Source organism: Pipra filicauda, unplaced genomic scaffold (assembly GCF_003945595.2).
Source record: "Pipra filicauda isolate LSUMZ 115617 unplaced genomic scaffold, ASM394559v2 scaffold461_size746293_pilon, whole genome shotgun sequence".
NCBI lineage: Eukaryota > Metazoa > Chordata > Aves > Passeriformes > Pipridae > Pipra > Pipra filicauda.
The window spans coordinates 688748-706860 of NW_024104600.1; the positions used below are offsets into that span (position 1 = coordinate 688748).

At 37.9% G+C, this 18113-nt stretch overlaps 1 protein-coding gene across 1 annotated transcript in view; it reads right to left on the reverse strand.

The window, feature by feature from the left end:
- The window catches only part of BEND5 (BEN domain containing 5), a 570403-nt gene that overhangs the window by 540944 nt on the left and 11346 nt on the right, over nucleotides 1-18113 (reverse strand). The window contains exon 2 of the mRNA XM_027724293.2: nucleotides 13369-13491. Within this exon, the coding sequence (XP_027580094.2) occupies nucleotides 13369-13491 (123 nt within the window). The remainder of the gene's footprint in view (nucleotides 1-13368; nucleotides 13492-18113) is intronic.

Genomic DNA, 18113 nt, shown 5'->3' on the forward strand with positions numbered 1-18113 from the left:
ATATGAATCAACAATTTAACATATGTCTTCCAGTTATTATTATCAGTTAACAAAGCTTGTTACAGTACTGTCAAAGAACACAATACTGCTTTTCTCCTCATCTTGGTTAAATCAGCCAAAACTGAATAGGTTGCAAAAGATAACACTTGTTCTCCCTCCTCTTTCTTTACTCAGCTGGTTCATTCTTCATTAGTCTGACTCAGAGGAGATAACCTAGCACAATTCTTCCAACAGTATTTAAGTTTTCCTGCACTGCTGAAATAATATCAGTTATTGTTACATTATATCTGAAATAGTATCTATTATTTCTAATATCTGTTGAAGCATGGCAGACTCTAAAATAGCACCCCTACAAAGGAAAGTCCGTCTTATCCACCGTGATTCAGGATGACACATACTTTGTTCAGTTTTAAAGAGTAATCAAAGGTGTGGGCTTAAATCCAATTAGTGTGCTTCAAAGAAGATAATGTCAAAATGCTTCAAATGGGGATTCTACTGTATAGCACTGAAGCTCTGAACTTCTGCAAGCCTCAGATTTCTGAAACTATAAAATGAAAACAAAAGCACCTGCTAAAGCACATGGTGATCTCCCGCAGTAAAAGGCTGTAAGCATGAAGTTATTATTAACCAGGCTAATATTCTAAAGAGAAAATAAAATTAGAGGTCTTGGAAGTCATGTATTCACATCCTAAGAAGCATCGAGATGCCATAATGATTGTTGCACTGCAGACATATGGGACAGACACTTTGAATGGAACTTCTGGTAATCACTCAGAATGTTCTTCTTTTCCTGCCACCTGACCCGTTCTCTTTCTTCTGGCATTCAGTCTCACTGACCCCAGACCCACCCAGTAACAGAATATTTGCCCCATTTCCACGTGACTACTAATTCATAGAAAATTTCACAAGTTTATGGTCTCACCCAAAGCCAACAGAAATTGTAGTGTTGCAGAGATTTTTTCCACTGATTTCTGCCCTGGACCAGGCACTGAAGATTTGGCATCTGTCAACACAGACCCCCTGTGCTGCAGAAAATATTTGGAGTGCACAACTGAAGTTGAAGCTCTGGGTAAGAAACATTCCTTGTCCAAGAGAACATGCAGACTGATTAAGGACAAATGATCACCAAACATCAGAACCTCAATTCCTTTAAATATTACATATATATATATATATATGTAAAATATATATACACACACATATATAAAAAACAGGAGGAATTTTGGAAAGGCAGATTTAAGAAAACCTTTTAAGGAAGGGATACTTGTAGAGGAAATCACATGAAAATGGGAAACCATGACTTAAATGAAAGGGACAAAACTGTTTTCTGATGGAAATGCAAATGCAAATATGAGGGAAGGAAATAAATGGATGCCTAAATCCAAATGGATAAAGAAGAGCACACAGATGGGAATAATGAAAAACAAAACAAATGCTAATGGCAGGCCAATAACATGGAGTCCTAGAGATGACGATAACAAGGTTTAATTTGATATAGCATTCAACGTACAGGCTCAAGAAGTGGGGCTCAGCACTCTCTCAACACACAAAAGAAGATATTTCAGCAATTACATTTACACAAATGCAGAGAGGAAAGAGAACTAAGGGGCAGGATGACACAGTGATAATCAAGTAATGACAAGTGTCTGGGATGAGTGAGAATGGATCAATCCCCAAGCTACTGCAACAGACTTCATGTCTGGGCTTCGCCAACGAAGATTTGGGACAGAAGGACTGCAGAAAATACACGCAGTAATGACCAAAAGTCGAGTTGCAACTTGCTATCAGCTTTTACTTTTCAGATGAAAGCATAAATTGATTATAACATTGCTGCCCCATTTCTTGTCTTTGCTTTTAATACAGAGCACATCTACAACCCAGCTCAGACACAAAGTACTCTGACAGCAATGTGTCTGTAACAGCACAGAACTCAAGAGTGAACTCACCAGCTCAGTATTTATCCAGTCTCGAGATGTTTGGGGCTGTGCTAACACTGCTAAGAAATCTAATCTGCCTGTGCCTATACAAGTGGCAGCCAGCCCAGCACATATACCTGCAATTTTATACTCATGAGAGCATTGAAAATATGTCATTATACAATTTAGGAGTAATATGAAATATATATGTAAAGCATTATATAACTGGACCTTAACATAAGTAAATAAAAACTACAAATAAGAAGAAAGGCAGAAAAAAGAACACGAGTGTCCAAAAAAAATTATTAGTCAATCGTTTAAAAAACTCACTGTGAACATAATTTCTTAGGCTGAACACCAAAATACTGAAAGGAAAAAAGAAACCTAGATGTATTATTTTTTAGCCCTCTATATTTTATACTGCATTTATGAAAAAGGCTTAAAAGTTTTTCACATCTGGAATTTGACATTCATTTACAATCTTAGAAAAGGCTACTAAAAATGAATTATTCATAACATAGTACAGTAGCAATAATAAACAAACCCAATTTTTTTTTAAACAGAATAAATCATACTTCTTACGAAAAAGCTATCCTACAGTTTCAGATGAGAGAAACAGAGATGTGATTCTACCAGAAATTGTTAGAATATAATAATAACCCTTAATATATTATGGTAATTTACCTTCACATTATGTTACTGTAGTAGATCCTGGAATTCCAGTAGCTGTCTAAAGAACAGCTACTGGATAATTTATGGTTTGTTCCCAGTTTGTTTTCAGAAATACAAACACTAAATCAAAATTAGCATGCTAAAGGCTGAACCTACCAGGCTATTAGGTTACTAAACAGAATCAATAAATGCAAAATGAAGCTCTGCATGTATCCAAAACAATGTGTTTCCCACCTAATAACTTGTATCCAAATTCCTGTTAGGCTGAGCAAAATACTGTAAAATATTTTCTTCTAAAATCAGATAGTATCCATTTGCATTCAAGAATGCAAATACTTTTTGTTTATGCAGAAACACTTCTTCTGAAATATGTTTTTCTACCAATATTCTTTCAAAAGTACAGACCACTATGGATTTCACAGTGTTTTGTCTCTTCCTACATTAGTGGCAGCTCAAACAAGCAAAGATCTTAATTTGGCTTGTTAACTTTGTAACAGCAGGCAGTTAAGAATTTTAAAATGATTTATATAACAACAAGAGCAGAATCTATCTGAAGTGTATTCTAATTTCAGGGATGAAAAAAAGAAAGTGTTAATCTTCTAAGGGATCTCTAAGGGATCTTTGGGGATTGTCTAGTCCTAGAGCAGAGTCAGCAGAAGAAGCTGCTCCATACTGCATCTACTCAGGTTTGGATGGAGACTCCACAGTCCCTGTGGGCAGCCTGTGACAGTCACTGACAAAATCAATCAAACATAGATACAATTTATGAGGGAAGTCTGAGGGAGCTGGGCCTGTTCACCCTCAAGAAGAGACGACTGAGAGGGGACTTCAACAATCCCATGAGTATCTGAAGGGGGGTGTCAGAGGATGGACCAGGCTCCTCTCAGGGCTGCCAAGCAAGAGACAATGGGCAGGAACTGACACACAGGAAGTTCCAGGCAAATATGAGGAAGAACTTCTTTACTGGGCCATGCACTGCAACAGATTCCCCAGAGAGGGTGTGGAGTCTCCCTCACTGGAGATATTCAAGAGCTGTCTGGATGCAACCCTGTGCCATGTGCTCTGGGATGACCCTGCTGGAGCAGGGAGGTGGCACCAGCTGACCCACTGTGGTCCCTCCCAACCTGACCCATTCCGGGACTCTGTGAAAGGTGTTCATGTATCTGGAGCAGAGAAGGAAGTACAAGAAATATTACTCAGCCCTCTCCTTCTGTTCCCCTATTCTTCATAGCATCACTGTTTGATCAAATCTAGGAGACATAATACAAGATATGAAATTTCCTACACTTCATTCAGCATTTGGCTCACACGGATCTGATGCAAAGCACTCTCAACATTTCTCAGCCATTTTGCACTCACTTCACACAGCTGAAATTCCCTACAAAAGGCACTAGGCAGTCAAGAACCAGGTCTTTTGTGCTACTGTCTTCTGCAAAACGGGGATAATATTACAGGTTATTGAACTAACTGAACAAAATACCACTATTTAGTCAAGCAGAATATTTCAATGTTCTCTCAGACGAAAATAAAGCCTTTCCAATACCTTTTAGCTCCAAAATATTTACTGTTCTGATGCCACTTTCTCTTTTATTCTGAGCACAGCCATTCATTGTGCTAGTCTATAGTACCACCTGCGTAAGCAGAATAAAGAACACTTTTCAATTTCTTCTAGTTCTGAAGGGTTCTGATTTAAAAAGGCAGAGGTTAAGTATATAAACAGGACAGTGAAGGCAAAGAACTACTTTGGGGAAATAGCAAGGAGAAGCCTCCCTGACAAAATAAACAGTGCCAAAATTTTTCCACTGGCACTGCTCTACACTGCATTTTCCCTGGGTTTGAGAACCCAGCAAGATGAAACTCTGGAAGGGTGGCTGTCAGCTGTTTTAAAGGCTCAAAATCAGATAAAAACCCAAGGTAAAGTTAAGGTCTGCACTGTGCCCATCAGAAGAGATTGACCTGAACCTACCAATCACTCAAGACTAACACGATTCTCTATTTTAAGAAGCAATTATTCAAAGCAATTATTTCCTTAGTCAGTAACTGAGGCAGAGGTCACCTGTTATTCTGTAGAGCAACCACAGATTTATTCAAATTTGGGGCTTTTATATGAGAAGAATTTTGCATCTCCTCATCAGCGACTTCCAATGCTGTTAAAAAAATTTTTAGGTAAAGCACAAACTCATCTAGAGTTTTTTCTTTACACTTTCAACTGTCCCAGGCCTCTATTGTGTCCCTGTATATACATACCTCTGTACATTCCTGAGTGATTAACTGATGTCACATTCATGTTCATATTAACATGTGCAGTTTGAAATAAACACAGCTGCATTTATGTCAATGATTTTATATTCAAATATATCTGATTATGCTGAAATAAACACAGCTGCATTTATTTCAGTGATTGTACATTCAGATAAGGATATTTGTTCAGTGTAATGTAATGTTCCTTCACACTGGCAGGGACATTGCTATTCTTTCTTGCATTTCCCTCTATCATTTTTCCAGATGGAAAATTTTGAACAGAGCCAGAAAAATGGAAACTGAAAAATTTATCTCAGAACCTGGTATACACAAAAACCTTTTTGCTTATTGTCAAAATTACTTAACCATCTTTGTATAAAGTATCTTTGTTGTTGAGGGTTTGGTTGTTTTTTTTTTAATTCCTTCTCTGTCCAAGAGCAAGCTCACAAAAATCCCACCAACACCTTAAACACTGATGGGAATGTTAAGTACCAGGAATGTACAGTGGGAAATGTAAAGAATAGATCTTCATCAGGTTGTTTCTGGACAACTGTTGATGTCAGCACACCATCCTCAACCACTGTCCCCCTAAGAAAATTAGTTTGAATGGAAACAACAACTCTAACATTTTCCTTCCTATTATCTGATCAAACTATAGTTTTGCATGATGTTAATTTTGGCCTGCAACAATAACCTCCAATATATTTTTAGAAAATGATATGATATTATATTATCATATCATTATTATTCTATCATTATATTATGATAGAATATTATCATAGCTACTAACAGTGATTAACCAGTCAACCAGATGTATTTATCAGGTGAGATCAATGTCCAGCTCAGTAACTGCCAGAAATGGATCCCTGGAGAACAGCATGGAAACAAAACAATCATTTGAAGACACTTCCCAGTATAATTCCCGATTTAGAATGCACAATTTATGAACCTTCTGAGCCAAAAATGGTGTCAGTGTTCAGCTCTCAACCGATTTTTCTTTCCTGGTCTTGTCAGTCGTTTTTTGTGTTTGAAAGCACGACACATGTCAACTTTTAGCACCCACAAGGTCCTGCAGGAAGAAGCTCCACAGCTTAATTAAACACTATGTGAGGAGCCGTTCTCCTTTGTTTGCTTTCCACATGTTAACTGCTAGTTTCATTTGACAGCCCTTAGTTTTTGTACAAAGGGAACCACTGTTTCATATTCACTGACATTTTGACTAAGAATCATAATTTTATCGACCACTAATATGTTATTCCTCAGTTTTCTCTTTTCCTTACTACGGACTCCTACTCTATTTGACTGTTTCTTATCCGAAGGCCATTGAAAATTTCCTCTGCACTTACAATTATCTGATCACAGACATTTCTGTTTTCATTTCCAGTGGCTTATTCTGGTCCCTTTCAGGTCAATCAGACTGCAAATCAACACTTTAGTGTGCTTGTATGCAGCTGAGGAGACACAAACATCTCCTGTCTGCGGGAGGAAAGGCTTGGTCCTGAAGAAGGGAGCAAGAGAATCAGATGGTAAACTGACTGTGAAAATTATAATCAGCACAATAACTACAAATAACATCCTAATTCTTTACTCTTGCTATTACACTAATACTTCTTGCATTTTCATCAGCTCCAGAAGTCACTAATATCTATTTCCCCCAAGTTATGATACCTCACTAATGCCATATGTGTTAGCTGGTATCACATCCACACCAAGCACTCCCCCATTTGTAAAAATGTCTTCCATATTGTATCTGTTTAGATATTTAAAAGGTTAATATTTAGTTCCATTTGCAATGCTGACCTAGCAAGAAAGAAATTAATTTGGCATTACAGCAGTAACATCAATTTCCCATGTAACTTTAGTAATGCATTTACTGGAAAGAGATTAATATCAATTCCATAAATCATTCACATGCTTTTTCCGGAGTTTGAGACATCTGAGTAATGTCATATATGTTAACTGATATCACTCTGTGCATGCTACATCCATTAATCTATGCCTAGAGTCATCATTAAAACACACAAAAAATTAAAAGCAGTCCTTTGTTCTCAGGGTTTTTGAGACTTCTAACTTGCAGGAGTCCAAAGGTATCGATACTCTGATAGAGTAACTCTACTCTGAACTGGGAACAAATATGTTCAGAAATGGGAAACATTTGCTAAATTATCCCCACTGGTAGCAATAACCACTTAATACCTTTCTGTGAAATATGGCATAAATTACTGTCAACAAATAAGGAAATAACTAAAGTGTTTCATTAATTGGACACACCTTGATGCCACAAAAGCAGGGGGAAAACAGACATTACTGAAATAACACATCCACTTTCATTCCTTTGTTTCTGCTTTTCAGATGAGCATTCTCACAGAAGTGGAAGCCAAGAGTTCTACCTGACTTAGTGATTCCAGCCCTACATGATAGAAAATTTGGAATAACAACTAGGTTTAGCTCCAAAACACAGTTCAGTCTACTACCAAGAGATTTTTTACACTAGAAGAAAGTAGCTTTAAACAGTTTTTGCACTTTTTTATTTCTAGTGATGAGCCATTATGATATTGGCCTGTATTGCTTTATTCCTGTTCTAGGATACCGTAGCAGTGCCACTGAAATCAAGGAAAGAAGGGTATTTCTGTCCACTTAAACATAAGCACACAGAGGATCAGATTGTTTCATAATTTTGGAAGCATATTACAGTTGTATATTAAGATGGCCCAAACTCAACTATTTCCTAGGGTGGATTTCAGTTTTCCTTTGAGCATAATGTTAACAGTATCATGTTCTGTATCATCTTAGTTTTCCTTTTTAAACCTTTTACAAACAAAAGTGGCTGTTTCAGAAAATGTTTTGCAACTCAAACTTTACAGTATTTTATTAATCACAACTAAGATTAATCTCCCCTAATTTTAGCTGTCTAAAGTTACAAGTCAAGTCTTAACAACTGGGACACAGGCACTCCCAAAGGGCAATCCATCCTATATTATCTGTGCTTTTGTTCAAAAGATATCTTTCATGGTAAAGCTCAATGGCCTATTTCACGCCTGTAAGTGGTTACAATGAGATCAGCGGAATTACAATCACTTACTGCAATTTTGAGTGTTGTGCAAAGTGTTTTATAAGTACATTATCCTATTTTTGAAATATAGGAAGATATTTAAAACCTTAACAAAAATGATACGAGGGTACTTCTCAGTCATATGAGATCTCTTAATACATTGTAAATCTTAACTTTTTCCAACTGATTAATATAATTTGCAATCCATCAGCACTGAATTTTTTATCAGGTTTCTAATGTAAAATATTTTACGAACCTGCTGTTGGAAAAGAGAAACTAATGTTTGTCAATACTTTTCACTGCAAGGTGGTGGTACAGCAGTTAACAGAATAATATGAGGTTTACAGTAATTGAGATTGAATCTAAAATTTTACAAAACTTTAATTACAACCTTTTGAACATAAACCACAATACAGAAATTACCCAATCATAACATTTTTTCATAAAAAATAAGAATTCATCCAAAGGATAGAAGATTTAATGACTCTTGGCGGAGTTCCACTTTTTGGTTGAAATGAGAATAAAAGCAGACAGCAGCTTCATTTTTAATTTCAAGAAACACAGTATTTTTTAACAGTTAAGCAGCATTATAGTTGACTAACAAGCCAAAATATATATTTTCAATGCCTTATTAAAAGCCCTTGCATTTAACAGTGTGAATGCTGAGATTTACGAACCTCTGTGAGCCAACACTGCTCCTTCAATCCTCAAAAGTAATTATAAAACAAGCAATTTGAGCCACAAGCAGCAGAAACTGTCGAGCTTGGGTTTTTTTCCCCATCCTCACAACACATCCCAGCCTAACTCCAGCTTCCTCCTGCCTTCCCAGAGACATCCAGATGGACAGGCCGGAGTGACCAACCAACACCCCCCTGGTGACTGGGAACCCAGATCACACCAAACACAAGGAGCAAGACTTGAGCTTGCCTTGCATTTTTCTGCAGTGAAGGCCCAGCTGGCAGTGCCAACACAAGCTTTTCATATGCCAGGTCTCTACACCGAGAGCCTGGGGAGGCAAAAGCCACAGGCATTTAGAGCCCCCCTGGAAATCCCCCTGGGATGGAGCCAGGAAGGCAACTTGTGGCTACACCCAGCAAACAGACTTGGCACAATGAGAAAAAAGGTGAGGTTTTTTTTAAGGGCTGAGACATTTTTTTTTTTTATGTTTTCTCTGTTCACTTTGCAAAATACATGTAAAAAGCTTTTTGTGCGTCATGTAAAATTAATTAATTAAAAGTCTGTTACCTCACGCAGAAGCAAAGCTACTGCAGATATGTAAGTTCCCAGAAAAACAACTGGCTTCCAGCACTGGAGGTATCATCTCCAAAAACATCTTGTACAGGAAAAAATGACTAAGCAAATAACAACAAGTCTTAGCCACGACACAAAATAGGCTGCTGACTAAATGGATGCCACCAGAAATCACACACAATAAGGCAACACAAGACAATAGGGGCAGCTGCCTAAACTAAACTCTGAAGTCCTTCAGACAAAATGTCTGAAATACCAATTCACCTTGGTATGAGACGACAGACTCCCTGAAGAACAGTTTTATATCAAAATCTGGGCCTGGCTCAATCTGTAAGGACTTCTTTGTATAGCAGAAGTGAATAAATCCTTTTCCCCAGAGGGAAAATTCCCATTTTGCCAGAACGGGTAGGATGAGAGGCAAACATTTGTACAGTACTGCATTGCTGCTAAATTGCAACTGTGTTAATAATTTAATGCCTTAATGAATATTAGGAAACAGAATTACAACTGACCAAATGTGTACATTTCAAATGTGACATTTATTTCCTTTAAATTTGTTCTGTGCATAGATAACTGCTTCGATTTTTCCCTGAAACTAAATCTTGTGAAAACTGACATTATCCAAAAATTATGTTGTGGTATGCAACAAATCTGAATTGTCATCAGTTTCTTTTATGCTAATGATAAATCAATGTAAAAAGTTTGGTTTGGCTGTATATATTCTTGAGCATTAAAGATAACAAGGAAGATTCCAGGCAGAACACTAGCTATGGGAAGCACAAATTCCTGACATACTTGCAAGTTGATAATTTTCCCTTTTCTTTACTCCTCTGTCTGTTATTAATAAGATAAAGTGTTCAGCCACCAGTCTTCATTTTTATTTTACAGCGATGATTTTTTCACCAGTAATAGATTCATTAAGGGTGAGTAAAGTGCAAGCCACCAACTGGTTAGGCAGCTCTCCTTCTGAAAAGGACCTGGACAGTATAAGGGATCACAATTTTTTTATAAGTCAACAGTGCCACGCTATTGTGAAAAAGATTGTGAAAAGCAGAAGTAAATAGATGGCAAGGCATGTCATGTAATAAACTCCACATGGTATTGGCACCATCTTATCCGAGTATCATGCTCACCTTGGACCACTGCCAATCAAGAAAGGCCCAAAACAGCTGGAGATAGGCCAGAGGAAATAAGGAATGATAGAAAATTTGGAAAATGTGAGCACTAAGGAACCACTGGAAAAAATAGCAGTAATTTAACCTGAGGAAGGAAAGGCCAAGGAAAGATATGATAGCAGCTTTCCATTAAGTTAAAGAAGAAAGGAATAATCTGCTGTCTGTGCCTATAGGACTGGACAAGAATTAATGCCTTTGTGGTAAGAACATTTCTACATAGAAAGCAAATGTTTCTTACACTGAGCAAATTGCAGCATTAGAATGGATTGCTGCTTTCTCAGTGAAACTCAGATACATAAACATCTGCCAGGAATGGCAAAACTAGGGTATTTTGCTTCTCAACAACGGAGTGGGCTAAAAAGAAATCCCAGTCCCCATTTCATTTCTATTCTTTATGATTTTTTGAAAGGAAGACACTTCAAAACACCAGGCTCGATATTGGTTTTCAGACTGCATAAAACACAGCTCTCAGTCTCAAACAAATTCATACTTTTCAACACTTTTTAATACAATAATGATAGCCATTACCAAAATGAAACCATTAAATAGCATTTCTTCTGTATGTGATAATATTTTTCCTGATTTCTACAAGCTTAGTAATGTTTTTCTATTCTGAAGGGTATTCACTTCCATTTCTACAATATAAAATCATAGTCATTGAAAAATAGGTCTAGAAGGGAATGTTCAGTTCTATCAACCAGATCTGTCAAGAAAATAGGAATGCAGCCAAAGAAAGGAAAGCCACTTATGGAATCACATTTAACACAACTTCTATTTTAGAATCATAGAATGGTTTGGGTTGGAAGGGACCTTAAAGATCATCTCATTCCAATCCCCCTACAACGGGCAGTGACACCTTCCGCTACCCCAGGTTGCTCCAAGCCCCATCCAGCCTGGCCTTGAACACTTCCAGGGACAGGGCATCCACAGCTTCTCTGGGCAACCCGTGCCAATGTCTGCCCCCTCACTGTAAACAATTTCTTCCTTACAGGCCATCTCAGTCTTCCCTCTCTCAGTTCAAAAGCACTGCTCCTCATCCTGTCCCCACAGGCCTTGGTAAAGCATCTTTATCTTTCTTAGAGGCCCCCTTCCCATGCTGAGAGGCCACAACAAGGTCTCCCCAGAGCCTTCTCCTCTCCAGGCTGAACAGCCCCAGCTCTCCCTGCCTGTCTCCACAGCAGAGGTGCTCCAGCCCTCAGAGCATCCTTGTGGCCTCCTCTGGACTCCTGAGGTCCACGTATTTCTTGCAGTGGGGACCCCAGAGCTGGGTGCAATGCTCCAGGTGGGACCAGTTTTATAATCTGTCCTTTGAAAAAGGCAATTGCAATAGGATATTACCATTTTAAGGTGGTACTCAAAGAGCATCAATGCAGTCCTTACAAATGCTGCATACCGTTGTTTGGATAACAGGAGGGGATAGATTTTTACATTAATAACAATTTCATAAATTATCCAATAATCAGTTAATTTGCTTTGACCAGTAAAAGTACTCTAAGCAATTACTTGGCTGACATATAACAAAAGATAAAGTGAATTTACATATGAAGTGTACACAATATTACTCCCATTCTTGCTAATACATCATCATCACAAGAAAGTAAATGAAGGTATTCATTTCATTCATATTTGTATTTTGGAAGTGTGTGAATATGCAAAGCAACATCAGAGCCTCATCATGCTACAACGTAAATAAACAGAGTATTTCAAAAGCACCTGCCTCTATCACATGCTATTATTGTCAGAGTATACAAAATATGAATGTTACCTTTGAACTGATTAAATGTTTCCACGGAAAAATGTAATTAATTCCATTGTTCAAAAACTGGAATTAAACCATCATGCAAGGATTCACATTACTTCACAAATAATTTGATGGTTGCTACTGATCCTTTTCATTGCAGAGCAGCTTAGCACAGTAAATTTCTCAGCTTGGCCAACTGATTCATTCCATAAGCCATTTCCTGATACAAAATGCAAAATATCATATAGCTATTATGAAATAGCACCCAAAGTATTTTTAAAAACACATATTATTGTCTGAACCTCCAGAGACACACCCTAAAAAGAAGATACTCATTATTATTCACTGCATCATTTGCACTTTTTTTACATAATATAATCACAGGATTTAAATAACTCAATTTAATATTTATCCAGGAACTGGCAGCCAGTGTTCTACCCTGAGGGACGTAACTCTTCATAAAAAGCTCATTTTACGAGACACTGTAGCAGTTTTGGCATTACCAACACCTCTCACATAAACCATGCTGAAAACTATAGTTTATCCTGCCAAATGCCTTCTGTACATATGGTGTTTAACAGTGTTCTGTAGGTCTGAAAGCCACTAATAATAGATCTAAGCTAAAAATCTGGAAGCACACATGTATGTAACACAAAAATGTATACAATGCTACATATTCATATATATATTTACCTACATACCCCACATGCATATAAACATACGTGATTACAACTATTCTTTAAATCATTACGCTAACTATAACTCTTGTAAAAAATAATTTCTCTTTCAGTTTCCTGTAGCTTCCTAAATTTTAATTCTCCTTCTATTGACATCAGAGGCAGAACTTCCATTAACCTCAGCACTACAGAATCAGGCCACAAGAAACACAAAGAAATACATTTAAAGACAGTATCTACACATTTGTAAAATCTCCTCACTATGCAAGGATGGTCTTGGCACTTTATGATGTTAACTGCCCTACTAAACTTCTAAATTAAATTTTAAAATAGCACATTTTAAATACATCTTAGATTAGTGGTCTATAAATACTGGATATAACAACAGAATGTATCTAGATGTGGTTAAAGATGGACCTGCTGAAACGTTCATTGTAGGTTAGCAGCAAACTTCACTACCATTTGACATTTGAACAGTCTGCTTTTATGTCATTGACTGAAGTGAACCAGATAACTTTGTTAAGTAGTATTTAATGTAACTCTTCCTCAGAATTCAGACACTTTACACAAAGATGAGTGATAGAGTTAAAAGGGTTAATACATTGACAACTAGGTAACAGAAAATAATGCTGAGAATACTTACCACTTTCAAAACAGGCATCAAATATAAGATGTCCTTTTTTAGGCTGTCCAGAATAAGCAGCTGGGAGAACAATGTACTTGCTCACGTTCCCTGCTATGATATCGTCACTTCCCGTGGCACTGCCTGTCACAGTAGAAGTGGAAAAAAAATAGTCATAAGCATAAACCAAAAAATACATATCTAAAAACCAGTAGAAGGCTGTTACCCCACGTATTTCTACAGAGCATAAAATTTGCACCATTTAACACATGCACCAGTAAATGAACTCTTTTCTTTTCAAAGCCTATTTAAGAATTTGGATATAATAATGGCATCATATGTTAAAGTCCCCCTAAGTAACTACCCACACAGCCTGGCTTCTTGCCCAGGTATGACCTGTGGCTGAACACTCTCTATGCAATACTCTGATATTCAGCTGGAGCCACTTCTTTTGGTGGGAGCTCTCTAGTACCTAAATCCTGCACGGATTCCCTGGAACTGAACTCCTCACCAGCTTCTTATTTTATTACAATCCTCACAAGCATCTTCCCAGCTATCAGCATTAATGGGATCTTTTTCCTCCATCCTGCTGCCTATTTTTATGCATCTTAAATGAACTTAGAACCTTTGAGACTGTTCAATCCAACTCATACTTGAAATTTTAGAATTATTAGAAGGAAGAGACATTCACCCACGGAGGCATGTGAATATCTGCGCCTCGCTTGCTTAGGACACAAAACTCACAGAAAGAACTTAAATAAAGAAATTTTTTTAAATGTGAAGTTTATTTTATGATAAAATATATAAGGACACAAATGTTCTATACAATGGCATGATTTTTGTCAAAATATATCAGTAGAATATACATCGAAAGCTTTGTCCTTTACAGGAAAATTATACTAACAAATTGCAGTCTGCAAAAAAATTTATTTCCAAAAAGGGATGGATGAACACTAATTGTTTTTTCATTTGAGAAATGTACAAGAAAGTTAATAACTGTATATTATATTATGCATTTATAGTGAAAGAAATACATGCTAATATAATTACCTGTTCATTCCTCTGATATTGGCTCAGCATTTTCTTCACCATTTACTGTTTGGACAAATATTTTACAACAGAAAAACTATTTTCAGTGTTACAGAAAAGTAGAAGAAATGCATATGTCTTCAAGTGCAGAAGGCATGTGATGGGATAATGGGATGATAATATCTTATTTCACTCTGATAAATAGGGCTACTAAGGCTTCTAGAAATAGACTTTTGGTCTGTAGTGATTTTTTTGACATTTAAATGGGTTATGGGGGATGATAAATGTGACATAAAGCTCAATTTGTTTTATTTTTATATTGAAAACTATTTCACACAAATGTTACAAGCAATTCATATTGGCCCTGAATGATGAAAACAGCTTATTAATTAAAACTGACCTTTCCATATATAAAAGTATTCCACCTCTTGAGGCAAAACACCTTAGCTGAAGTAACAAATTATATCAATGTATTAGTGACACCACAGTTAAAGGGTCTGTCAGGCTTTCTATTATATATATTCACAGGTATATAAATCCCAGATTAAAAAATATGTATATCCAGGTCAACATTCAGCATATAAATCCCCAGTCTTCCCAGGGAAGAAATTTGAAACTCATTCTCTTTGAGAATTAGTACAACAGAACAAAGAGAATTTAGACCATTTCTTAATTTATCATAATACAAAAATGTAGACATTAAATAATGCATGCTATTATTTTTTAAGCAAAATTATTATTTGCAACCTCTAGGTTATTTGTTTTAGACTGAATAATTACCCACAGACAGCAATCTGCGGCATGTAAATTGGTTTCTTTAAATGTATAATTGCTACTTATGGTATTTTTAGCTGGATGTTTTTTAGCAGAATCCTGATACAAATTGCTTAAAGCCTGGTAACACCAGAGGCAAACTTAGACCTGGGTGGGGCATCTGTGTATCTGCACGGCCATGATCCTGTCACTTGACAAAATTCATCCCTCTGCATCATGAGACCTGTAGTTCAGAGGAGCAGCCAGAGGAAACCCATTTCCTCAGTTTCACTCGAGTGCCACTTTGATTAAGAGCCCCCATATACCCGTCGCAGTTAAGATCAGTCAGGTTGTTTGCAATCCAGCACATAGAATCAACAAAGAAAAATTAATGGAAAACCTGCTGATTTCCACCAAGAGTGCCTGAGCTGCCAGGGACCAAAGGGAAAGAATGGGAGGCAGGGAGTCATCTGAGCAGAGCAGTTAGAAGACTGAACTCCTCCTGGTAAATATTCCCTTCTACATCTCAGCTAAAAGTAATTGGCTGCTTATAAATTGAGAAAGACAGCTGGGAAACACCACTTAAAGATGAAGAAACTAGAAAAGATTACATTCATAACACTGCCACCATAAGACAGTGTAGGAAAAGCAGGCAGAAGGCGGAAGAGAGAGCTGCATCTCCCTGGCAAATTAGAAAATCTGCCAATGGAGCCTTCACATGATGCAGAAGGAAGCTGTCAAGTAACTGTGTCCCAGCAAAAAGTTTCCATCTGCTCCTCCTGACCTAACGCAGCCCTCAGGAATGAGAACAAAATCATCAAATAGCCTGTAATTCATAGTCCTTTAACAATATTAATCTCTCCTTGCCTGTTCTTTATTACGCAGCACTTTAAATATTCAGAACGTACTATTGTTATATTTCCAGTTATATTATCTTTAATCTCTAAACGTGCGAAGCTGCAGCCTTTGAACCTCACATTATTATAGAGCACAACAGCACTCTGTCCCTTCTGGCATGTTCTCCTTGGGTGATAAAGAAAAGGCCAGACCACCGCCTGAAAAAGAGCCTGCGCTGCTGCATGGCTCGATTCTAAAACATGGCTTCGCGCTGTTACGACCCGCCCCAGAAAAAGGGGAGGGGGGTAACCCTGGTTCTTATCAATAATTCCCTTGGGGTGGATTAGAGTGAAACGACACTGAATAATCGGTGTCTGAAAACATATATTGGTAAGGTTTATTTTAACAATTCTGTATCAACAGGTGTGCTAGCATTTTGGGTGCTGTCATATAACAATGTGACATAGAGATAACCTTTGGGGGGGGGGGAGAAAATGCATAGGGGAGAGAAAGACAGGATAAGAGTAAGGGAGAGTAAGGAAAAAGAAAATATGAGAGTGGACAAAACGTCTATAGTCACCGCCCACGGGTCCAGCGATGACACTTGGTAGTTGCCGCTTCCATGTCTGTCAGTTGAACTGGTGGCCTTGATCTGCCGGGGGTGAAGGAGGGAAGCCCCCACACGCCAAGAAGTTATGAGTTATTATACCCATGGTTATTGTCACGGGCCCTGCCTCGAGCCTCCAAACTCTCCCTGGCCCTGCGCAGTTCCTGTGTCCGGCCTGGTTCCCACCTTTCAAGATTGGCAGAGGGGGGGATGGGCTTTGATGGGCCATCAGAGGTATAAACTCGGCTCTTCCTGCCTTTTCAGGGCTTGACACCTTCAGCACTGGAGGGAGGGATGGGCCCAACTGCCCATCAGAGGTCAAAAGCCTGCAAAAGTCTCCTGGAATGCACAAATCGTTAACCGCTTCAGCCTCTGACACACGGCAGATGTGGTGAGTGTTGCCGGGGATACATCACCATCCTCGGGTGGAGAGAACGCCAGCCTGGCCTTCAGCCCTCTGGCCAACGCAGAGGTACTGCCCTCACAAGGGGGGAGCCCTAAGCAGATTGTTCCTGACTGAAGGCAAAGATGTAGGACAGAACCTGGTGGGGAAGGGAAAGAGCTCCTCAATCCGAGACAAATTGAAAGAAGAGAATTAACTGAAGTACATCCTGCACATTCCACTTAAGGAGAGCAGATTCTCCTTTGAAAGAAAAGGTTAGATAAGACAAGCAAAGGCAAAACTTAGCAAAGAAATTGTCTCAGATCGTAGGTCTTATTTTGTCAATTTTTTTTCTTACAGGTTGTAAGAAACATAGCTATTTTAGTATAATTCTTCATAGCTTAAACTCCAGGAGGCTCCAGCAAATCCCCAGGATTTACTTTTACTGCAGTATTAAACTTTGCTGGTAATTTTCTATCAGGTATAAAATCTGTAGGTGCCTGAAATCTCTGTAAGTATATAAGGTTTTAAAATATAACCTGGACAGAGTCTTCTGGTATCTGCATTCATCACTATTGTCACTGTGGATTGTGACTATTGTCACTATTTCACATCAAACTAGTGAAAATTAATAGAATCACTTACAGGATTCATAGGAGGAAGAGTTTGGAAGCTTACAGAGCTTCTTGCCATTTTTAAATTCAAAGGGTAAAGCCAGCATTTTTTTTCATTTAAGCAAAGGTGAAATCAGTACTCCCTGCAATAAACATCATGCAAATTTAGGTTCCTTTTCTTTAAGAACTGTAGTTTCCAAGGGAAGGTATATATTTAGTAAGTAATAGTTACTCTTTGAATTGGGTAAACAACGAGCTCAGCTTCCAGATGTGCCAAAGCTCGGAATCCACAGAGTTAGCAGCCAGCAGCTACCCTCATGCTACATTAGGTAGGAGAGCACAGCTACATTAAAACAGACATAGAAAAATAGAGTGAATTTGCCTGGAAAACCTGCATCATTCTTCTAATTAGCCTTACTGCCTAATGAAGAGAGATAATTAGAAAGGTGAGGTAACATGAAAAGATGTGGTAACTGCCAGTGAGCTTTATAGAAGTCTTTCTTTAAATATTACAAATGTCATCAAAACACCTCACATTCTGTCA